The sequence below is a fragment of the Mobula birostris genome, chromosome 16 (assembly GCF_030028105.1).
Source record: "Mobula birostris isolate sMobBir1 chromosome 16, sMobBir1.hap1, whole genome shotgun sequence".
NCBI lineage: Eukaryota > Metazoa > Chordata > Chondrichthyes > Myliobatiformes > Myliobatidae > Mobula > Mobula birostris.
Window position 1 is genome coordinate 41081129 of NC_092385.1, and position 26668 is coordinate 41107796.

General features: G+C 40.4%; 1 protein-coding gene across 3 annotated transcripts in view; it reads right to left on the reverse strand.

The window, feature by feature from the left end:
• The window catches only part of LOC140211113 (contactin-4-like), a 2284382-nt gene that overhangs the window by 121009 nt on the left and 2136705 nt on the right, over positions 1 to 26668 (reverse strand). For all 3 annotated transcript variants that reach the window (XM_072280600.1, XM_072280598.1, XM_072280599.1), the window contains one exon: positions 25012 to 25161. In XM_072280600.1, coding sequence (XP_072136701.1) covers positions 25012 to 25161 — 150 coding nt within the window. The remainder of the gene's footprint in view (positions 1 to 25011; positions 25162 to 26668) is intronic.

The window sequence follows — 26668 nt, forward strand, 5'->3', positions numbered from 1 at the left end:
GGTGAAAGATTGTCTCTGACTTTGGAAGCCAGTATCCAACAGTGTGCCAGGATGACTGATGCTGGGATCCCTTTACTTTGTCATATACATTAACAATTTGCATATTAACATAGGAAGTATGATCAGTAAGTTTGCAGATCACAGGGAAGTTGATGGGTTTGTTGAAAGTTAGGAGCTTGGTCATAGATGGCAGAAAAATATCTGCCATGGTGAAATGGATGAAACAATGGCAGAAAAAATTTAATCCTGATCAGTACAAGGTAATGCACTTTGGAGAACTAATAGGGATAGATCACCTACAATGAATAATTGGGCCCTTCAGAGAGCTGTACAACAGAGGCAACTTGATGCACAAATTCAAGGATCCCTTAATGTGGCAGGTACGTGAGATAGTGGACTCATAGGATACCAGCCTTCTTTATCAAAGCCTTCGAATTTAGTAGAGTAAGGAGGATATAGTACAGCTTTATAAAACATTGGTTAGGCTACAATTGGAATACTGTATGTAGTTCCTATCATAAAAAGGATGTGATTACACTCAAGAGAATAAATAAGATTTTCACTATGTTGCCCTCAAGGTTTTGTTAAATTTGTACCAAGGTATAGTGAAAACTTTGCTTTGCACACTATCCTTACAGACCACTTCATCACATCGGTACAATGAGGTAGTACAAGGGAAAACCAATAAGAAAATACAATAAAGTGTACGGTTACAGAGAAAGTGCAGTTCAGACATACAGTAAGGTACAAGGCAATGAGGCAGATTGCAAAGACAGGATCCACCTTCTCATTCAAGGGGACTATTCAATAGTCTTATAACAGTAGAACAGAAGCTGCCCTTAAGCATGGAGGTACACACTTCAGGCTTTTATATCTATTGGCCCACTGCAATAAGAAGGGAAGACAGAATTCATGGAAGGGAGGTTAGTTTTTGTGATGTGCAGAGCTGTGTCCATGTGTCCACAACGGACAGCAGAAAATATTTTGCTATAACAGAAGTTTCAAAAACTCGACAACACAGGCTTATGGAGATGGGGAAGATGTTCAAAGTGGATCTGATGATGAACTTCATCACCTAGGTTGTTGCATCTGAAAATGCACTGCCTGAATGAATGGTGAAAGCAGTTATCAAAATAGTTGTAAGTACATAGATGAGGACTTAGAATTTGCAAGGCACAGGAGGTTGTGAATCAAGTGCTAGTGAAAGGCCAAAGAACGTGTTTCTGCCCTGTATGACTCCGTGGCTCAATGCTTAAGGTTCTAAGTACTTAACCTTGGAGTATTTTTATTGAATTAGCACTACAAACAACAAATGCAAAAAAAAATTAGAGGACAGGTTTTAAATTTGCTGTCAAGGTGTCTAATGGCCTAAATAAACACTTCTTCACAACTATGAAAGTAAAAATCAGGCTGTTTCCGTAATATATACTTGAACTGTAGTGACACTCTTAATGACCAGGAAAGTACAGGACTATTGCCAGATTTTTCATCATGCCAATATACCATTGAGATTTATTGAGGGTATTAATTTTAAATGCTAACCCCTTCTTTATATATTATACTAATTTTGGTGTTCTCAATTAGGAACCTTGCAACAGAACAGTAAATGTGGCTCTTTTCACATAATTGAAGCATATTACACCATTCAGAAAGAAGCATAAACACAAATATAGTTGCAATAGGTCGGCATGTGAGTCATATTGATGAGGTTTGATAACACATTAGGGTTCTGTATTTTTACAAGCTGCACACGATATTACAAGCCGAATGATTTTTACAGGAAGTGTGACTGGTCATCCACACTTCTTCCTAAATCAGTCCCAAAATGCAAATACTCATTTCCAATCTTGCACCCAATGAGTGGTGGAAGTAGTTGTGGCAGTAGGATAGAAGTACCAGAAAAAAGAATCACAGGGAGTAGCAGTTGGAACAGAGTCAACATCCACTCTAAATCAGCTCAAATTCACTTCCCTCTCTCTATGAGTGCCCCACCTGATTTGATTATGGGCTGAGATATCAGACCAGTCACTTGATCTAACCAGCATTGGTAGAAACGTCCCGTTGTTTGATCTGTAGGGGCTGCATTGATTATCACCCGCAGTGGTGATCACGAGTAACTGCACCCACCATCAGCCTTAAACTTGCATTGTCAGTCCAGTTTGAGGAAATAAACATGAACTGAAAATACAGATGAGTACATTTGAAAAGCTGTTCTGAGCAAGGCCAACCCTCCTACAAATGTTCTCAGCACTGATATACGAGTACCATCAGTATAAGCCCCACCATTGTATCACCTGGACTGTGCCTCCTGTGTACTTTAAACTGCATTACCTCATTGCAAGGGCTTTAAAAGGTGATCACCTAACTTAATGCAATTACAAAAATAATTTTAAATAATTCTGTACATTTGAACGATATGGCCATAGTTAAAATCCAGGTTTAGTAAGAACAGAGGGGCGTGTATTGTTGATTGAGGGGGAAAACAGAACCTAGAAGAGTACAGCATGAGAATTGGCCTTGCAGACCATGACAGCTGTGTTGACCATGATGCCAATTTTAACTGCACATGTGGTCTGCATTCCTCCATTCTCAGCCTTTTCATGTGTCTATAAATGTACCTTAAATGACGCTATTTCTGCTTCCTCCACTTCCATCACTCTCTGTGCAAAATACTTAACTCGTAAATCTCCTTTAACCTTTTCCCTCAAACCTTGAGTCCGGTATTGAGCATTTCCACCCTTGGAAAATTATTCTAACCTGTTTAGTCTGTTACAATTTTAAATGCTTCTGCTAGTTCACCCCTCAGCCTCCAGTGCTCCAGGGGAAACTAGCCAAGTTTGTCAACTTCTGATAGCAAGTGTAGTCCATTTGATACAGCGTCTTGGTGAACTTTTTCTGCACCCTGTTCAAATTTACACATGCTCCCTGTATTGTGGTGACCAGAACTGCACACAATGTTGCATCAGCAGCCAAAAGCAAAGATTTTATACCGCTGTAACATGACTTCCCACCCTTTATATTGAACACACTAAACATATCTCCCTTACTACCCTATCTACTTGCATTGTCACTTGGAGGGAGCAATGGACTTGCATCTCAAGCTCTCTCTCGACACCAGTGCTCTTCAGGGTACAGATATTTACTGTATACTTTCTTCGTACTACCCTCAATCGCAGGGCACTACAGGGAGTGGTGCAGACATCCCAGCACATCTGTAGATGTGAACTTCCCTCTATTCAAGACACGTACAGCAGCACGTGTGTATAAAGGGCCTGGAAGATCATCAGTAAATCCAGCCACCCCAGCACAAACTGTTTCAGTTGGTACTGTCTGGCAAGTGGTACCGCAGCAATAAAGCCAGGACCAATAGGCTCCAGGACAGCTTCCTTCACCAGGCCATCAGATTTATCAACACACATTGATCTGATTGCATATCTGACTGTACATATAAGTATACAAAACAATTACATACACAATATTAGTGTTTGGGTAATATTCTCCCACATTTCCCTTCTTATTGCTTGTACATTGCAATGGAGATGCAAATAAAGATTTTTACTCCCTTGTGTTGTGAGGTGCATGTAAGAAATAAAATAAACCTTAATCTTAATCTTATCGTACATTTGATTTCTCAATATGCACCAACCCATATTTGTCTAGATTAAAATCCATCTGGCGTTTCGCTGCCCGTATTTCCAACTAGTCTATCTTCTAAATTCTTTGGCAACCTTCCTCAATATGCACAATTTAATCAGATTTTGTGTTGCCTACAAACATACAAGTCAGCCCATTATATAACAGAACTCTCAGCAACAATTCTTGAAGAACACCACTGGTCACAGACATGCAATCAGAATAACATCCCTCTACCACTACCCTCTGTCTTAGACAATAAGACATAGAAACAGAATTAGGCCATTCAGCCCATCACATCTATTCTACCATATGATCACGGCTGATTAATTTTCCCTCTCAACTCTATTCTCCTGTCTACTCTCTGTAAACTTTGATGCCCTTATTAATCACAAACCTATCAATTTCCACTTTAAATACACCCAGTGACTTGGCCTCCACAGCCATCTGTGGCAGTGAATTCTACAGATTCACCATCCTCTGGTTAAAGAAGTTCATCCATGCCTCTATTCTAAACAGACATCCTTCTGTTCTAAGGCAGTGCTCTCTGGTCTTAGACTCCCTCCCTATTGGAAACATCCTCTTCACATCCACACTATTTTGGTCTTTCAACATTCAGTACGTTTCAATGAGAACCCCCCTCATTCTTCTCAACTTCAGTGACTCGTCAATGTACAAGAAAATTTTCAATCCAATCTACCATGTCTCCTTGGATCCTATGTGCCTTAATCTTCAGTGTTAGCCTACCATGAGGGACCTTGTCAAATGCTTTATTAAGTCCATTAAGACAACATCTACAGCCTTATATGTGATGCTTCCTCAAAAAAACTCAATTGTTTGTAAGACAAGGCCTGTACAAAGCCACTTGACTATCCCTGATAAATCTATACTTTTCCAGATACTAGTAGATGCTATCTCTCAGAAACTTCTCTTATATTTTACTACCATGAAAGTAAGGCTCACTGGCCTGTAAGTTCCTATTTTGAATCTATTGCCCTCTTAAACAGAGGAAGGATACTGGCTATTCACCAGCACTCCGGCACCTTGGCTTTGTCTGTAGAGGATCACAGGTTTCTTTTAAAGGCTCAGCAAAATCCTCTCTTGTCTTACTCAATAATCTTGGATTGATCCCATCAGTGATATCATTTCGTGTTATTGAAGAGTGCTATGAGGTTAGGCAAGACGCATTTAGTGAAGATAACACCCACATTAAAACAAATGTGATCTGTATTTCTCAACTCAAATGGAATCCAGTTTGAATTGCAATATTGATAACTTATAGTGTTTGAGATATAAATATGTAATTAAATTGTAACTGTTTGGATTTTTTTCTTAGTTCCATAGGTAATGTGTACTCTACAGTTGACATAGAGTTCAGTCTTATTCTTATTAGATGCCTGCAGCTTTGACATGTTGAGCAATCAACAAACTTCATTCTTGTCCAGTTGTTATAATTGGAAGACAGAGAAAAGATATTGCCTTCAAATATTTTTGATGACTAATATCAGGTAGGTTGGACAACCAAGATCCGTAATTGTAAAGGTTGAAGCGACATGTGTAAACTTGCTGATAAAAGTAACTTAAGAATGACAGTCCAAGGGCAGAATGAGCAGGAAGTGACAAGGGAAGTAACTTTCACAGCTTTATCTTAAAGCTCCTTAAGGAAGTCTAGGGAAGGGCAGGATCAGTATAACGTTACAAGCAATTGATTGGATGTATTATCAATGTTTAATCAGCACAGGAAAAACTCCTAAAAATTTAAATGATGGAATACAGTAAAAGAAACAGGGAATATGTTGAATACAACCCTCAGCTTAACATTTTAAGCCACACTTCAATACACCTCTCGAACTTCTCCAACGCCAGCGCATCTTTTCTTAGATAAGGGGATAAAAAAAAATTGGTTTATTATTGTATTGAGATATAATGAAAAGCTTTTAAATTACAGCTCATTCCATATATAAGTTTATCAAAGCAGTACAAAAGGAAAACAAAGAAGAGAATGTTGAACATGGTGTGCAGTTACAGGGAAAGCCTAGTGCAGGTAGACAAACAAACGTTGAAACCAAATCTCTAGTGCCAAAAGAACTTAACTACTTAACAGTAAAAACAGGAAAGTAACTTTAGCTCACAGCCCAGGTAATAGTGTGGCCTGTGTGCCTTCCAGATCCATTAGAACTTCTTGTCTAATTTGTTCATGAATTGATTGATGGTCACCAAAATGAAGGTTAACATGTCTATTTATATAAACATTGTATAGGATATGAAGTCTCCATTGAGGTCTGGGTGAAATTAGCCTAAAGGAGTCAGTAAATAGGGTGGAATCCATTTACACCAGGGTTCCATCCCACATTTCTTGCTCAACCAACTTCTGATGCCGGAAGATATGGTCAAAATGGTCAAGACATGCATTTGGCCACTCTGGAAACTAAACCTTATATTAGGGGTCCCAAGTAATCCTAGATAGATGAGAGCTTGTCATTCAGTAATGAGAGATAACATCCCATCTGCGACTTGTTAAACTTGTTAATGGGTCTATGGCTGCTTCCTATAAAATTCCTATGCTGTATATCCTATTGAAAGAAGTTAAGCTTAGTATAGAATATTTGACAATGAAATGCCATTTAGTCCAAACTAATCATGGATGCTATTTATCCTCCATGAGGAATTCTTCCAAATGTTATTCTTTATATATATATAGGGCTTTATTGACCCATGGAACTGTGCTTCCTGGAAGATGGACCGAGTACAGCAGATGATATAATCAGGAATAAATGTACCAAGCTGAATAAGGCTTGAAGGCTTGTGCTAGGGAAAACCATTCTGTGACACCAATGTAGTATCTTGTGCTTACAATGTTCACAACAAACAGTATTGCTTTTTGAAGATGGTCTGAAGTCCTAACCCCGTCTTTATTAAATATCTGAGCCCTTGCTCTGCCTGCAATGGACATTTAGGAAGCTACAAAAGAAAAAGTACTTACGGGCTAATAAGAAATTCATATTCACCAGGAACGTGTGCAGCATCGTCTGCTTACTAAATCCACTTTAAACTTGAATAATTTAGCTTCCTGAATGAAACAGCTTTAATCCAATAAGAGACATATGCGTATGTCCTTTTGTAACTCAAGATGCATGCAGTATTCCAGATGTGGCCTCACCAATGTATTATAGAGCTGTACCATAACCTTGCTCTCAATTTCTATGCTCCAGCTAATGAAGACCATTGCTGTTTGCCACCCTATCATTTACTGCTGTCACTTTCATAGATTCTTGATTTATATGCACTGAAGTCCCTCCAATATCTTCAATATTTTCTGCAGCTCTACTATTCATTATGTTTGTCCTATCATTAATTGGCCACCCAAAATGCATTACTTTGCACTTATCAGGATTAAATTCTATCAGTCAATTTAGCTGCTGATCAGCATCTTTTTGTAATTTGAGACAATTCTCTTCATCATCCACTCCCTCTGCAATTGGATCCTCTACTTCCTAACAGGAAAACCACAATCTGTGCGGATTGGTGATAATATCTCCTCCTCGCTGACGATCTACACTGGTGCACCTCAGGGACGCGTGCCTAGCCTACTGCTCTACTCTCTCTATACCCATGACTGTGTGGCTAAGCATAGCTCAAGTACCATCTGTAAGTTTGATGATGTTGGTAGAATCTCAGGTGGTGATGAGAGGGCGTACAGGAGCGAGATACACCAACTAGTGGAGTGGTGTTGCAGCAACAACCTTGCACTCAAAATCAGTAAGATGAAAGAGCTGATTGTGGACTTCAGGAAGGAACACATACCAATCCTCACAGAGGGATCAGAAGTGGAGAGAGTGAACAGCTTCAAGTTTTTGGGTATCAAGATCTCTAAGAATCTAACCTGGTCCCAACATATCAATGCAGCTATAAATAAGGCAAGACAGCATCTGTACTTCATTAGGAGTTTGAAAAGTTTTGATATGTCAACAAAAACACTCAAAAACTTCTATAGATGTACCATGGAGAGCATTCTGACAGGCTGTATCACTGTCTGGTATGGGGTTGCTAGTGCACAGGATCGAAAGAAGCTGCAGAGAGTCATAAATTTTGTCGGCTCCATCTTGAGTACTAGCCTACAAAGTACCCAGGACATCTTCAAGGAGCAGTGTCTCAGAAAGACAGCGTCTATTATTAAGAACCCCTAGCACCCAGGGCATGCCTTTTTCTCAATGTTACCATCAGGTAGGAGGTACAATAGCCTGAAGGCACACACTCAGCGATTCAGGAACAGTTTCTTCCTCTCTGCCATCTGATTCCTGAATGGGCATTGAACTCATGAACACTATCTCAGTTTTTCAATATAATTTCTGTTTTTGCACTATTTTTAATCTTCAATATTCATGTACTGTAATTTATTTATTTATTCTTCTGTATTATGTACTGTCAAGTATTATGTACTGTCAATCTGTCAAGTATTATTTGTACATCCATTGCAAATCAGGGAAGGTGGCAAATACCTATATTCACTACAATTGAAAAAGGCTGCCCTGATATCATTTTGGGTAATGCACAGATTTTGGTCTAATCAGCCTGGGTGGTCTCTATGTTCTACAGAAATGTCTTCCTATTGTGCCTACTTCTTCTTAGCAATTTAGCACTTTTTCTATCATCCATTGTCCCTCTGAAGATATACAAGCCATTTCTTTCAATCATTTCTGCAGCAGCAAACTTCACATTCTAACCACTGAGAAAAGTATTTTCTCTTTATATTCCTATTAGATTTACCAGTAACACTTTTACTTACAGACCCCAGTTTTGAGTTTACCAATAGCTGGAAGCATTCTCTTCATGTTCACCTTTATCATAATTGCAAAGATATCAGTCCAAGCTCTTTAAGAAAGCATCAGCCTCCTTATCATCATCCAATGGTTATAACTTCTTAGTAATGCTGCTGCATATCTCTGGATTGTTCTTTTGCATTCCGGTGCATCAATGCCCCCCTGTTTATAGTTCATAATCCAAACTTTCCACAGTATTCTATGTTTGTTGTCCTACACATGGGCAAGGGTACAGATTTCAGGGTGGATACCTAAAACAGGAATTCTCATGGTACATTTTAGCAACACAAGCCTATCAATTAATTTAACCATTAAGAAATGATGGGTGTTTGCAAACATGAAGGTATACCAAGAATATGCTAGACACCTGATTTAGACAAACTTCAGAATCAGAATCAGATTTATTATCACCGGCATGTGTCGTGAATTTGTTAACTTAGCAGCAGCAGTTCAATGCAATACATAATACAGACGAAGAAGAAGAAGAAGGAAAAGCAATAATGTAATAATGATAATTAAATAAGTAAATCAATTACAGTATATATATATATAGAATAGATTAAAAATTGTGCAAAAAACAGAAGTAATATATATTAAAAAATTGAGGTAGTGTTCATGGGTTCAATGTTCATTTAGGACATTGAACCACCTAGACAGCTGGTGCAGGGATAACAACTTGATGCTTAATGTCACCAAAACCAAGGAGAAGATCGTCGATTTCAGACGGTCTCAGCCTGAGCACGCACCTCTCAGCATCAGCGGCTCCACAGTGGAGAGAGTGGAAAACATCAAGTTCCTTGGGGTGCAGATCTCGGACAATCTCACCTGGTCCAGGAACACCACTGGATTGTCCTCCCACAGGCAGTCAGACTGCTAAATAGCTGCTCTACCTGACTCTGCTTTGGACACTTTTAACTTGCACTGAACACTTATAACTTGATTTTAACTGATATGTGGCTGTTGTGTTTTACTATTTATTGTTATGTTTATTATTTAGTGTTGCGTTTGTTATGTTATGATTACACTGCCCCTGAGAAACGCTGTCTCATTCTACCCTGCAGAGCTGCTGTACGATTAGAATGACAATAAAGTTTTTTGAATCTTGAATCCTTGAATCTTGAATCTTGAATCGGATGGCAAAGGGGAAGAAGTTGTTCCTGAATTGCTGAGTGTGTGCCTTCAGGCTTCTGTACCTCCTACCTGATGGTAACAGTGAGAAAAGGGCATGCCCTGGGTGCTGGAGGTCTTTAATAATGGACGCTGCCTTTCTGAGTCACCACTCCTTGAAGATGTCCTGGGTACTTTGTAAGCTAGTAGCCAAGATGCAGCCAGCTAAATTTAAAACCCTCTGCAGCTTCTTTCTGTGCTGTGCAGTAGACCACCCCCTCATACCAGACAATGATGCAGCCTGTCAGAATGCTCGCCACAGTACATCTATAGAAGTTTTTGTGTGTATTTGTTGACATACCAGATCTCTTCAAACTCCTAATGAAGTATAGTTGCTGTCTTACCTTCTTCATAATTGCATTGATATGCTAGAACCCGGTTAGGTCTTCAGAGGTCTTGACACCCAGCTCATTCTCTCCACTTTGAATCCCTCTATAAAGATTGGTATGTGTTCCTTCATCTTACCCTTCCTAAAGTCCACAGTCAGCTCTTTCGTCTTACTGACGTCGAGTGCAAGGTTGTTGTTGTGACACCACTCCACTAGTTGGCACGTCTTGCTCCAGTACGCCTTCTCATCTTCATCTGAGATTCTACCAACAATGGTTGTATCATCAGCAAATTTATAGATGGTATTTGAGCTATGCCTAGCCACACAGTCATGGGTATAGAGCGTAGAGCAGTGAACTAAGCACGCACCCCTGAGGTGTAACAGTGTCAATCGTCAGTGAGGAGGAGATGTTATCACCAATCTGTACAGATTGTGGTCTTCCAGCTAGGTCAGAAGCCCTAATAACATTTGTGGATAATTTAAAGGGCCTTGTTGATTAATCAAAGTAAAACACTGAACTAGAGTCAAAAAAGAAAAATTGTGGCAAAAGGGATCGGGGGTATGGAGGGAAGGCTGGTACAGGGTTCTGAGTTGGATGATCAGCCATGATCATACTGAATGGTGGTGCAGGTTCGAAGGGCCGAATGGCCTACTCCTGCACCTATTTTCTAGGTTTCTATGTTAAACATATTGGTGTCAATTTTGTGATTATTCTTCTATTAGCAATTATTTTATGTCCTATTTATATTCTGCTTACTCAAATGTTTCAAGGAGGTAATATTCTCAGATTGTTCTGTTGATTTTGAATTTTGGGAAAAGATGATTTGGTGTCCACCTAACAGAGGGTCAAACCACTGAGCGGAAAGCCACAGTCCACACACTGGACTCACTGCTTACTCATCGCCACTAGCTCAGTAATGAACCTGAAGCAAGCTGTACTTCATGGGCCGGAGTATATCTCACTTTTCCTTCTGCACACTATAGTTCAGATGTCAGGAATAATCTGAAAGTTAGATGGCAACCTATTTGACCTCTTGTTCTGCGCTGGACTCAGGGGTGAAACTCAATTGTGCCAAGTAAGGAGCTAGGTGCACTTTTCATTTTCAAGCCATGGCCAATCCATGTTGCACAACTGTAATCTTTTTCAATGGTGTCACCAAACTGAATTGGAATGGCAAATGTGTTTAATATCACTTACTCGTGATGTTTTTAGTAAGTTAGATCACTTACTTTTGCCTTTATAAATAATTTTGTATATTTCTGATCAATAGAGCATTTAAAAACATTTCAATTCCAATACCTCTGAAATGGCATGCTTTTTCAAGAAATGTGGCTTTTCTTCTGTTAATATTGATGGAGTCCACTCTTGCATCTCTTTCATTTCTCATACTTTTGTCCTCACCTCTCTCCAGACAGAACAGAAATAAAGTTCGCTCATCCTAAACTTTCACCTTATGAGCATATCAGGTTTCATTTCTGACAGCTGTAATGAGATTCCACTGCTAGTTGTGACTTCTCCCTCCTATCCCCTTCTGCCAACCACTCCCTCTGTGATTTCCTGGCCTGCTCATCCCTCCTAAAATACTCCTGCCTAACCCTAGCATTTTCCTCTGCAATTGCAGTATATGTAACCACCATCCAAGGACCTAAACAGCCTTTCCAGGTGAAGCAATAAATCGTGTGGACCACCCCCAGTTTCAACTACTGCATTTGTTGCTCCTAATGTGGCTTCTTCTACATCAGTGAGACCAAGCATAGATGGATCGACCATTTTGCAGAACATCTATGCTCTGTCCATAATGCCCTTCCCAATGCCTCATTTGCAGGCCACATCAATACTTCTTCCCATTCCCACAATGACCAATCCATCTTAAGCCTTCTCCAGTGCTACGGTGAGGTCCAGAGTAAACTAGAGGAACAAACCTCAGTTTCCCTCTGGTTCACCTGCCACCCAATGACACGAACACTGAGTTTTCCAATTTTAGCTAACTTTACATCCAATGCTTTGCCATGTTCCTCCCATCCCCCCGCACCTGACACTTACCATTCTCCTTCTGTTTCTTTTGTGGTACTTCTTGTCCCCTTTCTAACATCATAGTCTGCACACCCTCCCACCAATGACTTTGTCCCTTCTAGCACTCATCTTCATTCCCCCTCCTGGATCCATCCATTCTCTAAATACTGTTCACCCACAGGCTTCCTCCTTTCCCTCCCCTATTTGGTTCTAGTTACACCTGACATTCATCTCTCCCATTATCACCACTTTTACATATCAGATTCCTGATTATCTCTCTGCTTCCCACATTCCCACTGCCCAGCCTTGCTCCATTTGTTCTGAAATTTTTTATTTCTTCTTTGCCTGCCTCCATCTATCATCAGCCTTCCACTGTCTCACTGTCTCCCTCCATCTCTCCTTCCCCACCTGTCATTATTTCACCCGTCCTCAGTCTACCAATCACATCTGGCTCCTGAATCGCCACTTCCTTTCTCCTCCTTTCCCCCTTCAGTCCTGGTGCAGGGTTTTAACCCAAACCATCAACAATTCTTCTCTGCCTGTTTGACCAGTTCAGGTGTTACCTGCTGCTTAATTCTCAGGTGCTGTTTGACCCATTAAATTCCTCCAGCAGTTTGTCTGTTGCTCCAGATTCCAGCATCTGCACCTGCTGTGTCTCAATGTCTTTCAGAGCAGCAACTGGACTTTACCACGCAGCATAGAGACTATGGCATCAACATTTGGAGGGTTCCTGATATTTATCTATGGTTTAAGTGGAGGCTTATTTTGTAAATTAATTGTTTTTACATTTACAGTGATGCAAATCCTGTAAACTGCTGAAAATTTATTAAGCAAAAGACTATTGGCATCACTTTCAGCAACTTTCTCAGGGCAGAGAAAAGCTTGCTGTCTGCAGAATCTGATTTTGGGAAAACATCAATACAATACTACTAATGTGATGCCAAGTAGCCAAGCTTCATTAACTTATTATTGGCTGGAAGGAACTTCCATTAGTCTTTATTGATTGGACACTTCACTCTAAATATTAACTTAATCACTAGTTAAAAAATAAACAAAGTGATGACAATTATTTCAGGTTTTTCTCATATCTAAAACATAAGAGCATAAGGTATCAATTATTATTAAAGATTTGGTTACTGCAACTAAATGATAAAGGTATTTAAAATTTACACATTTCCCTTCATTGTTAAAGTTAGATTCTGTTAGTACAATGTGCTTTATACACCTAAGTAAAGCGATGCTCAATTAGTAATCCTTCAGAGGTTTTTATTCACTTTAATTTTCATAGAAAAAAAATAGATGCAGGAGTAGGCCATTCGGCCCTTCGAGCCTGCACCGCCATTTATTATAATCATGGCTGATCATCCAACTCAGAACCCCGCCCCAGCCTTCCCTCCATACCCCCTGACCCCCGTAGCCACAAGGGCCATATCTAACTCCCTCTTAAATATAGCCAATGAACTGGCCTCAACTGTTTCCTGTGGCAGAGAATTCCACAGATTCACCACTCTCTGTGTGAAGAAGTTTTTCCTAATCTCGGTCTTAAAAGGCTTCCCCTTTATCCTCAAACTGTGGCCCCTTGTTCTGGACTTCCTCAACATCGGGAACAATCTTCCTGCATCTAGCCTGTCCAATCCCTTTAGGATTTGATATGTTTCAATCAGATCCCCCCTCAATCTTCTAAGTTCCAACGAGTACAAGCCCATTTCATCCAGTCTTTCTTCATATGAAAGTCCTGCCATCCCAGGAATCAATCTGGTGAACCTTCTTTGTACTCCCTCTATGGCAAGGATGTCTTTCCTCAGATTAGGGGACCAAAACTGCACACAATACTCCAGGTGTGGTCTCACCAAGGCCTTGTACAACTGCAGTAGTACCTCCCTGCTCCTGTACTCGAATCCTCTCACTATAAATGCCAGCATACCATTCGCCTTTTTCACCGCCTGCTGTACCTGCATGCCCACTTTCAATGACTGGTTTATAAGGACACCCAGGTCTCGTTGCACCTCCCCTTTTCCTAATCGGCCACCATTCAGATAATAATCTGTTTTCCTATTTTTGCCACCAAAGTGGATAACTTCACATTTATCCACATTAAATTGCATCTGCCATGAATTTGCCCACTCACCCAACCTATCCAAGTCACCCTGCATCCTCTTAGCATCCTCCTCACAGCTAACACTGCCACCCAGCTTCGTGTCATCCGCAAACTTGGAGATGTTGCATTTAATTCCCTCATCCAAGTCATTAATATATATTGTAAACAACTGGGGTCCCAGCACTGAGCCTTGTGGTACCCCACTAGTCACCGCCTGCCATTCTGAAAAGGTCCCGTTTATTCCCACTCTTTGCTTCCTGTCTACTAACCAATTCTCCATCCACATCAATACTTTACCCCCAATACTGTGTGCTTTAAGTTTGCACACTAATCTCCTGTGTGGGACCTTGTCAAAAGCCTTTTGAAAATCCAAATACACCACATGCACTGGTTCTCCCCTATCCACTCTACTAGTTACATCCTCAAAAAATTCTATGAGATTCGTCAGACATGATTTTCCTTTCACAAATCCATGCTGACTTTGTCCGATGATTTCACCGCTTTCCAAATGTGCTGTTATCACATCTTTGATAACTGACTCCAGCAGTTTCCCCACCACTGACGTTAGGCTAACCGGTCTATAATTCCCCGGATTCTCTCTCCCTCCTTTTTTAAAAAGTGGGGTTACAATAGCCACCCTCCAATCCTCAGGAACTAGTCCAGAATCTAACGAGTTTTGAAAAATTATCACTAATGCATCCACTATTTCTTGGGCTACTTCCTTAAGCACACTAGGATGCAGACCATCTGGCCCTGGGGATTTATCTGCCTTCAATCCCTTCAATTTACCTAACACCACTTCCCTACTAACATGTATTTCGCTCAGTTCCTCCATCTCACTGGATCCTCTGTCCCCTACTATTTCTGGAAGATTATTTATGTCCTCCTTAGTGAAGACAGAACTAAAGTAATTATTCAATTGGTCTGCCATGTCCTTGCTCCCCATAATCAATTCACCTGTTTCTGTCTGTAGGGGACCTACATTTGTCTTTACCAGTCTTTTCCTTTTTACATATCTATAAAAGCTTTTACAGTCAGTTTTTATGTTCCCTGCCAGTTTTCTCTCATAATCTTTTTTCCCCTTCCTAATTAAGCCCTTTGTCCTCCTCTGCTGAACTCTGAATTTCTCCCAGTCCTCAGGTGAGCCACTTTCTCTGGCTAATTTGTATGCTTCTTCTTTGGAATTTATACTATCCCTAATTTCTCTTGTCAGCCACAGGTGCACTACCTTCCTTGATTTATTCTTTTGTCAAACTGGGATGAACAATTGTTGTAGTTCATCCATGCAACCTTTAAATGCTTGCCATTGCATATCCACTGTCAATCCTTTAAGTGTCATTTGCCAGTCTATCTTTCCTAATTCACGTCTCATACCTTCAAAGTTACCCCTCTTTAAGTTCAGAACCTTTGTTTCTGAATTAACTATGTCACTCTCCACCTTAATAAAGAATTCCACCATATTATGGTCACTCTTACCCAAGGGGCCTCTCACGACAAGATTGCTAATTAACCCTTCCTCATTGCTCAAAACCCAGTCCAGAATAGCCTGCTCTCTAGTTGGTTCCTCGACATGTTGGTTCAAAAAACCATCCCGCATACATTCCAAGAAATCCTCTTCCTCAGCACCTTTACCAATTTGGTTCACCCAATCTACATGTAGATTGAAGTCACCCATTATAACTGCTGTTCCTTTATTGCACACATTTCTAATTTCCTGTTTAATACCATCTCCGACCTCACTACTACTGTTAGGTGGCCTGTACACAACTCCCACCAGCGTCTTCTGCCCCTTAGTGTTACGCAGCTCTACCCATATCGATTCCACATCTTCCCGGCTTATGTCCTTCCTTTCTATTGCGTTAATCTCTTCTTTAACCAGCAACGCCACCCCACCTCCCCTTCCTTCATGTCTATCCCTCCTGAATATTGAATATCCCTGAACGTTGAGCTCCCATCCTTGGTCACCCTGGAGCCATGTCTCTGTGATCCCAACCATATCATAATCATTAATAATAATCTGCACTTTCAATTCATCCACCTTATTACGAATGCTCCTTGCATTGACACACAAAGCCTTCAGGCGCTCTTTTACAACTCTCTTAGCCCTTATACAATTATGTTGAAAAGTGGCCCTTTTTGATGCTTGCCCTGGATTTGTCAGCCTGCCACTTTTACTTTTCTCCTTAGTACTTTTTGCTTCTACCCTCACTTTACACCCCTCTGTCTCTCTGCACTGGTTCCCATCCCCCTGTTGTGAACTAACCTCCTCACGCCTAGCCTCTTTAATTTGATTCCCACCCCCCAACCATTCTAGTTTAAAGTCACCTCAGTAGCCCTCGCTAATCTCCCTGCCAGGATATTGGTCCCCCTAGGATTCAAGTGTAACCCGTCCTTTTTTTACAAGTCACGCCTGCGCCAAAAGAGGTCCCAATGATCCAAAAACTTGAATCCTTGCCCCCTGCTCCAATCCCTCAGCCACGCATTTATCCTCCACCTCATTGCATTCCTACTCTCACTGTCGCGTGGCACAGGCAGTAATCCCGAGATTACTACCTTTGTGGTCCTTTTTCTTAACTCCCTTCCTAGCTCCCTATATTCTCCTTTCAGGACCTCATCCCTTTTCAAAGGCAACAGATATGGAATTTGTAATGATGCAGTTTTGAAAATAATTTTTAAAGCTCTTCAATCTTTCAGCCGATCTAGAAACAGGTTTAAGCTTTACTCAAACTCACAGACATTGGTAATATACTCCTAAGCCTAGACAGTAGTTGATTGGGTGAAAATGGAGAAAAATTGAATGCTAGTCAAACTATAAAGAAACTGAAATGGGACCAGGGTAAAGACAGGTTGCAGTGAAAAATTTACATGTTGATTACCATAGCATAGTAAACTTCTAATTGGTAGAACTTACTTGGAATTTAAAATAATGAAACTCATTTTCTGTTGAGATATACTATAGAACAACTGCAGAAAGCATTGTACTGATTATTTTGCCAATAAATCTGATCCCACATTAATAAAGTATATCCTTGTACAATATATAGTGATGTAGTATCATAAATCCAACCAACAGAATTATTTGACTTAAAATAACTTAACTTATCTTGAATATATATATTTTTTCATTCTCTGTATTCATGAAATACTCTTTTCAATATTTAGATACACTGACTTTATTTGCTTGCTGCAATTTGTTGTTGTTTAGGGGATTTCTAATTTAAGCTACTTTGTCCGATTATCTGATGGCAGTAGCTTTTGCTAATAATAATTGTTGTGAAATATTGTGCATTAGTCTTATTGGTTGTCAAAAGATAACTAATTTGAATATCTGATTTATTCCTATCATTTGCCTGCAGTCTGCAATGCTTCCACAAGCACAGCTGTTTTCATAAGTAATTACATTTTTCCCACTGCATATTTCTATGACCAATATTCCAACATAACATTTTATCCTACTTTTAGTCTTGTCAATCAGACTGGCTGGTCTTTTCGAATTATGGAACTTTTTCTTCACACCCTTCAATTATTGCTTCTTAGCATCAAAATGTACTTGTTTGCGATTTGGCTAGTTCTCCTTAAGAGTTGTCCCAAGTAAGCGGCTGCCCCAATTAACCGATTATGCTTGGAGTCAAAGGATATAGGTGAGGAAATAAATGTGTACTTTGTGTCGGTATTCACCAAGGCGAAAGACATTGAGGGTCATGAGAAAATTGTGGGGATTGCTAATGAGCTAGGGCATTTTGATATCAAGAGCATTAAGGTGGATAAGTCCCCTCGTGTACTACATGCCAGATTATTGAAAGAGGCAAGAGAGGAGATTGTCGTAGCCTTTATGAAGATCTTTGTATCCTCATGAACAAAAGCGAGGTCCTGAAGGATTGAAGGAATGTCGTTCCTTTACTCAAGAAGGGAAATAGGGATAATCCAGGAAATTATAGTCTGGTGAGCCTCATATCAATGATAAAGAAATGACTGGAAAGGATTCTTAGGGATAGGATCTTAATACTTTTGGATAAACATGGCCTGATTAGGGACAGGCATCATAGCTTTGAGAGGGGCAAGTCATATATTACAACTTCACAGAGAAACTATGATGAGGATCAGTTTTCTTCTGCTGCTCTCTGAGTGTTGGATGGCTTCAAAGTAAAGGTTAAGGAAAGATGTTGGAAAATAATGAAAGAGTAAAAGCAACAACTAGGAATAAGAGGCCAAAATCTAGGTAGGAAAAAGAGGAGGGACTGAGATGTACTTTGCAGTGAATTTAATATTTCAGTAACATTTGAATAATATTGTATTGTAGTGGAACCATCCAGGTCTTGGTTGGCCGATTTAAGGGGATCTACAGAAACACATTCAGGTTTACCCTTCCTATCTACAATAAAAGTCATTTCATCCCATTCTAAAATGCGGATTGGGCCATTGTAAGGGGGCTTAAAGGAGTGTTTATGTGCAACACGGTAGACAAAAACAAAGTAGACTGTAAGTCAACTGGAACTCAAGAATGCTGGACGCCATGATGGGAGGCAGGAATAGGAGTAATATAATTGTGTTTACCAACTCATCTGCGGATGACTGCAGGTCTTCTTTTGGAGCCATTCTGAGCCCCAGCTGGACTCATGGGAGAGGATCGCGCCATCAGGGAGGCCCTCAGAGCAGCACTTAAGGAATGGTGAAACTGCTTGCTCAGGCCATTGGACAGTGGGTGATATGCGTGGTGTGATGCAATTTAATACCGAGGTGCTGGGTTATTGCAGCCCAGTGGGCTGACATGAATTGGGGACCACAGTCGGAAGGTGCTGAACTGAGCAACCCATGTGTTGATGAATACCCAAGCCATGTCCGCAGCCACTGATTATGCTAGAGGGATAACCTCTGGGAACCTGGTGGTACAGTCCACCACGGTAAGGAGATGAGTGAAACCTGAAACCGCAGGAGCAGGGGACTGGGTGTGAGAGAGCCAACCAGGTCCACATTGATGTGGTCAAACCATCATGCAGGGCCCTCGAAAGGTGCCAGTGGTGCCTGAACAAGATGGTTAATTAATTTTCACCTGCTGTCACACAACACAGGCTGCATTCCAATCTCACATGTCCTTCCTAAGGTTGTGCCACACAAACTTTAAAGCAATCAGTTTTTGCGTAGCCTTCATACCCAGCTGCGAGAGGCTGTGAATGGAATTAAAAACAGTACGCTTCCAGTTTGCAGGCACTATTGGGTGAGGGAGACTGATTGAGACACCACACAGGAGAGAAACTCCTGCATCCCAGAGCTTGATGTCAGCCAACTGCAGGCCCCTGACTGTTGTCCTTTAAGCCTGGACCTGGGCTGGTAGCTTGGTCAGCTGCCACGCTGGCAGAGTCAACCCTGATGTAAGTGGCATTGATGGAGGGCCGTGAGAGGCAATCAGCCACATCACTATTTTTCCCTTCAATGTGCTGTATGTCAGTCGTGAATTCTGAAATGTAGGTCACGTGGTATTGCAGGTCTGTAGGTTTGTTGCTTTGGCCAACGTGTGTATGAGGGGTTTGTGGTCAACGGACACTGTGAAATGCCGACCTTACAGTGGAAAACGAAAATGGTGGATGGCCAGGTAGAGACCGAGAAGGTCCTAGTCAAATGTACCATACTTCCTTTTGGAGGAGTGAAGCAGCTTGCTGAAGAAGGCAAGTGGCTGCCACACACCTCCAACTAACTGTTCACACACAGCACCCACAGCATAGTCTGAGGCATCAGTAGGTGTCTTGGGCAGTGGGAGCACACGCTTGAAGGAGCTCGTTTGTTGTTGTTAAATGCTCTGTTCCTGTTCACTGATCTGTCAAGCATGTGATTAGGGGCACAGCCTTTAAGGGCACTGTACAAGAGGAGCACAAGTTCATTAGCTTAGAGAATGAAATAGTGACAGAAATTCACCATACCTAAAAACATTTGCAGTGCTTTGGTAGTATGGGGCAGTGGAAAGTCTGTAATAGTGGTGACTTTTGACAGCAGAGGTTTTGCACCTTCTGTGGAGATGGAAGTCAAAGGAAGTCAATAGTAGAAAATCCAAACTGGCATTTAGCATTTGTTGCGTGCCGTTGAGTCGTCATTGACGAATGGCGACCCTATGGATACAACCTATAGGATTTTCCTGGAAAGGTATGGAAGTAGATTCCCAGGCCTTTCTTCCATGCAGATACTGCTGATGGTCAGGTTAAGACCTGGCTGGATTCGAACTCAGGACCATCTGCCTCAAAGCCCAGTGCCGATGCCACTACACCACTGGCTGGCCCTTTAGCATTTTGCGAGGTTAACGATCAGCCCATCTTGGCTTAAACGCTTGAAAGGTGTTCAGAATTGTGGTAAGTGTTCAGTTTTGGATGTGCTGGCGAAAGTATGTCATCCAGGTAAACGAAAAAGGAAATCTAAATCTTTTAACACAGGGTCCATAAGATGCTGAGAAGTCTGTGCTGGGATGTGCAGAAACTCAAATAGGCAAAACGGGGTTATAACAGCAGTTTTGGGAACATCCTGAGCACACCTGATGGTAGTCCCTGACTAAGTCTACTTCAGAAAAAATTATCTTTTCGGCTAAAAGTCTTGAATATGTGGGAATGGGTAATGATCGGTGAGGTGGCCTCATTAAGGCAGCATAATTGCTGCATATCTGGTTTGGTGCCACGGGCATGACTCTGCTGACAGGGCTTATTGAGACAGGGAAGAGAGGAGGAACTATGCACCACTCTTTGGCTGAGTGTAGATTATTGGCCTTTTTAATAAGCTCCCTATAGTCCATCATGGTGTATTAACAAGGGCTATGCAAATTTGATCGGGCAGTGTTTGAAAAGAGTTCTTTAAAAATAAAGCAAGGATAGTAATTGCCCAGGAGAGATAGCATGTGACCCATTAGTTCTGAAGGACTAGTGTCACCTAGGCCGGATAAAGAGAGCAACTGTTAGGTGTGCTGAAACTGATAGTCCAAAGGTGAGTTTTCAGACTGACATATTTACCACGTGCAGGCACGTCTTCTAGTAGACTCATCACTCTGACTGTGGTGGAACTACTTAGTGATGCTACGACATAGTAAAATTTGGTATTGTTTGCAGTGATTTCTCACAGTGTGAACTGGGCTTCTGCCAGTGCAAACCACATCGTAGTGAGCTGCTCCCATATCTCCAGCAGGTTCAGAGCAACTGAGTTGGTTGACATGCTGTTGAGCAACTCTGGAATTGTCCTAGAGCATCGAGGCCACCACTGTCAGATTTTGCAAATAAAACATGCAAAGGTTGTTTTATGTGCTTAACGAAAGCCGCATCCCTTTACTTCCATTACAAACAAAACAAAAGCAGTTGCCTTACTTGAGAAAATCTACAGATGCTGGAAATTCAAGCAACGCACACAAAATGCTGGTGGAATGCAGCAGGCCAGGCTGCATCTATAGGAAGAAGTACAGTGGACTGTACTTCTTCCTATAGACGTTGCCTGGCCTGCTGCGTTCCACCAGCATTTTGTGTGTGTTGCAGTTGCCTTACATTGACAAAATTACGTCAGACATTATCTCTCTAAATTAGTGGTCACCAACATTTTTAAGCCCAAGATCCCCTACCTCGACCTCAGTGAAAGGCAAGATCTACCTACTAAATCATTTAGAGAAAAAACAGCTCAGATTGTACTTCCAATTTGAGGCCTTTTATTTGGGCAAATTGTATTTGAATGACACAAAATACTTTTGTCAAACTTTCAAATTAATTCAAACGAGAAAACACTGTAACTAGCATATCAAACAGGCCATAGCTGTCTTTCTTTAAGAATATTACAAATCTTCACACCTTTAATTCTAAGTTTCATTATTTAATTTTATTTCAACATGAAAAATAAATGAATAAAAATTGACTTGCACTCAGTGTGATGACTGGGGCTGAATACTTTCCGCTAGTTCCCTGAAATTTGGCTCATAACTACAGACAGCCAGTCTGAGACAGTCTGTGAGGTGTCGGATTGCAACTGTCCCGTATTTCCCCCGCTAAGGTAGAGCATTCCTATGAAACCTTTCGTGCCGAAATGCTTTACGCCAAAGAAGCAATTACCATTAATTTATATAGAAAAAAATTTTGAGCGTTCCCAGACCCAAAAACATAACCTACCAAAAAATACTAAATAACACATAAAACCTAAAATAACACTAACATATAGTAAAAGCAGGAATGAGATGATAAATACATAGCCTATATAAAGTAGAAATAATGAAGATTAAGCCAAAACTGATTCATGGGGTTAAAAAATCAGCACGTACATGCATGCGCACACAGGTGCCCGCGCAAGGCTTCATGGTTATGGTAGTCTTTCTCGGGATAAACACAAATGTCTTGGGATTTGACTGCTACTTTTGTCCCTTATTTGGAAATGAGAAAGTTGGCAACCCTAGTGAGGTGTCTGTCAGTAAGTCAGCTCCTGTAGTTAGATTTAATAATTTTCATCTGTGAAAATGCAATTTCACATAGAAAAGTTGACCCGAAGTAGGCACTGACTTTTAGTGGTATAAAACCAACGTGCACACCACGCATTAATCGGCCCCATCAGTAGTAATTGCCACCACTTTATGAATGGATATGTTATTTTCACAGACATTTTTTTTAAACTCATTGTAAATATCCCCACCTCTCGTTCTTTCCTTTAATTGCAAAAGAGTGAGGGAGTCCTCCTTTGTTTTAAAATCCTGGAAAGCCTTTCTGACAAATACAACAAGCTGAGCTGTTTGCATTACATCCAGGGATTCATCGAACTGTAGTGAAAAAATATTCACAGAGTGACAAGTCGATCCACGTCCTCTGACAGTGATTCTACCCTCCTTGTCACTGTTGCAGGGCCAAGCGGTATATTATGTATTGCGGTTGTGATGCTGTTTTTTTTTAAGGTCATTAAAAACAGTCTCTGCAGTGTTGACCATTGCTTCATTGAATAAATCGCCATCTGTAAAAAGCTTCTTGTGTTTAGCCAAAAGGTGACTTACACGAAATGATGCTTCAATAGCAGACTTATTTTGAGCAACATGTTTTATGGAAAACGATTGCTGGGCCTTCAACCCCAATTTCAGCTCAACTTTCCAGGCACGAATTGTGCTCTTTGGGGGGTAGGTGTCTTTAAATTCCTGGTGGTTGGTGTTGCGGTGCCGCTCCAGATTCCCTCTTTTAGTCAGAGCTTGTGTTTGGTGGCACAACATACATACACACTTGTCTTTCACCAGGGTAAACAGAAATTCCTCTTCCCATTCTGGATGGAATTTGTACATTTTTGTCTTCTTTCGTGGAGCCTCCGCCACGCTATTAGGATATCATGAGCGATTGCCGATTGGGTCGCCTCTGATCTGGACCAACGTTTATGTGCCAGGCAGCACCTAATTAATTAGCTTGTTTATTTCGGCCTTTTTTCCTTAAAGATGTGCTGTGTGCATCTCGACTACAGCTGCAACACTGCATGCTTCGCGGCCTGGAGGTTGGGAACCACTGCCGAATATTGATGCTTACGACAGTCTGTACTCTTATCTAATCTGATTGGTCACTTTGATGCAGCACAGGCTACGCTGAAAACATGGTGCATGGCAGGGGAACTACACACATGCGCACTGGGCAGAAAGAACGGAACCAAACCCCTGCAACCCGGAAACAATCTCTCTTTACAAACAGCATGTTAGCGAAAATATTGCTATATTACCATTATCCTAATTAGTATTACTTACTTTTATAATGCTCACATTACAATAGTATTTGTGTATTTATTTTTGATTTTTTCTTCGGGATCTACTGGGAAAGTCTGAAAGATCGACCGGTTGATCGCGATCGATGGGTTGGCGACCCCTACTCTAAATGAACGCAACAACTCAATGATGGTGTTTGCGAATTATGTAGAACTGTTTCTATTATCAACAATGTGTGTCATCTGTCACCCATTACATTACCCTACAGCATGCCTGCCTAAATTCTAAAGATTAGGACCAGGTTAAGTTTGGCTCATCACCATTAAAAGTACAATAAACACTAAATAGCAAGTACTTATGTATATTCTGAAGTCAGGAATGACACTATACAAACATAAGTTTTTATTTTTAACTTCATGAGAACAATCCATTTTCAATGGAAAACATGCTTTCATTTCAAAACTTTGTAAATAGTTTACATTGTATGATTTTCTCTTCTTGTGACTATATTTCATAGTGCTTTTAAAAGATGAAACAGAAATCCCATACAAAAGTGCCAAATGTGTCTTTTGTTGATGATTGTATCTACTAATCCAGACCACCCTGCTGCCTGCTATCAAGAAATATTTTGACAGATTTCCATTCACAGGACCTTACAGTTTATACAATAGAATGATAGATAGCCCCATCTACTGTGTTAAAGGTTTGAATCATGTATACGTGGTAAGACTTTAGGTTTTAAATTTTAATTAAGTTAAAATCTGTATCAGTGCCCAATTGACAGGACTTTCACAAACACAAATGGAAAATATGTAAATAATCTGAATACTGTCTATAATTACCATTTCCTCATGGTAATGTGCAGATTAAAGCCATGTTTTTGTAAAACTATTTTATATCAAAAGAATTAACATGACAAGTAACTTACAAGATATTAATTTTCCACTTAAATAATTACAAAGTAACAAGTAATAAACTGAGATGTCCTGTTGGGCTTTGGAAATAATCATATCCTGGCTCACAATTGCACATATAGTTTAAAAAAAAACCTTTTCAAATTTCTGTAAGTCATCTAACATAACTTTAGAACATTTCACAGGTTATAGGAGGAAGTTTAAAGCGTAATATAGGATGGTTTCTTTGCACTCATGTCGTGGACCTTTGGAGTACGGTCCATTATATTGACTGCCTGACTGTGAAAGAGGAATCCTGGACAAAGGTGGCACATTTTAGGCATTACAGAAATTAGGGCATGCTCAGAATTTGTATTCCTTTACTTACGGGCCTCTTCTGTCCTTGATTTTTCAGATGGAAAGCTTGGCTCCCCAATACCAATGCTGTTGCTAGCAACAACTCGGAATTCGTATTCCACCCAGGGGCTTAAGTCGATTACAGTTGCTGTTACAGCATCACCACCAATTACCTCAGGAACTGCAAAGAGAAGTTAGGGTGTTAACCCAAACATACAATATGTCTATTCCGTATTTATTCTAAAACACAAATCCATTAGTAAAACGGGAACAAGTAACTTTTTTTTCCAATTAATAGTGAAGAATGGCACCTACAGAAAATTTCTTTTACGAACTCAGCTAGTTACTGAAATCACAAGGTCAACAATTGCCCATCATTGAGAACATCTACCATAAAAGCTGCCTGGGCAGGGCGAAAAGCATTATCAGGGATGCATCTCACCCTAACTATGGACTTTTTACTCTCCTTCCATCCGGTAGGTGCTACAAGAGCCTCCGCTCTTGCACCAGCAGACACAGGAAGAGTTTCTTCCCTGAGGCTGTGACACTGCTGAACCTGTCATCACAGCGCTAAGCAGTATTGTATCCATATTTTACTGTCTCAGTACTTTTATACTTGTGTGCTGTAGAACTTTTTTATTCGCAGTTGTTTTGTAAATAACACTACTCTTTGCATTTCTGGTCACATGGTAAATGCATTTCATTGGCTTTGTATCTGTACTCGGCACAATGACAATAAAGATGAATCTAATCTAATCTAATCTAAACGATGATGCAACATTATCACTCTCAGAACTTAGCTGTTAAACATATTTTATCATTAAAAAATCTAGCTTTAATTCTGCCTTGCTTATATTTGTACTCCTTTCCAAGTGTCATCTGTAATGATGTGACGTACTCCACTGGTATGTTCTTTTCTGCCTTTGGTATGTTCTTTTATTCTACTTAAATTGTTAGTTCTGAAACTGAGAGAGGAGTGATCACAGAAAAATAAGTTCCTTGTAAAAATTAAAGAAGGTCTAATGGTGAGATAATATGATGTGATGGTGTTGAGTGAAATTCTACTTAAAACAGAGAATCTGAGAGGCAACAGGCCTAAACCACACCCCAACCCCCCAAGCCAGAGTCCAAGTGACATAATGCATCAATGCCTCAATCAGATTGTTTCCGCAAGTTAATTCAGGAGCTGCGAACAGATGCCAAAATATTATCGTCTTCTCTTATCACACGGGTATGTGAAGCACTAGCATTCACTTGCTTGTGAGTCCTTATTCAATGCTAATTACCAGATAACTCACTGAATGACAAAAACTGATATCAAGCTTTTTACAGACATATGCAGCAATTAGCACACATTCAAATGCTTAGAATGGAACAAGGAATCCTATCAACAGACCGATGTTATGGATGTAACATTTGTTCATGTCAGCTTAATACAAAATGTCCTATTTATGTAATAAAGATGCGTGGAATAATAATTATGGAAAAAATAGGAAGGAAGTATAGAGCCCACAATTGCTGTTGCTGCCATGACAATGAGAGGATGGGGATAAACATTAAAGGGTCCTTTCCCTGGATGAAAATAATGATTCATGACTTTAGAAAAAATTGAATTTTCCCATTGTCTCTCCTCAAGACATTGCTCTGGAATTGCAGATCAACAAATTTGAGGTATAAATGCAATTTCC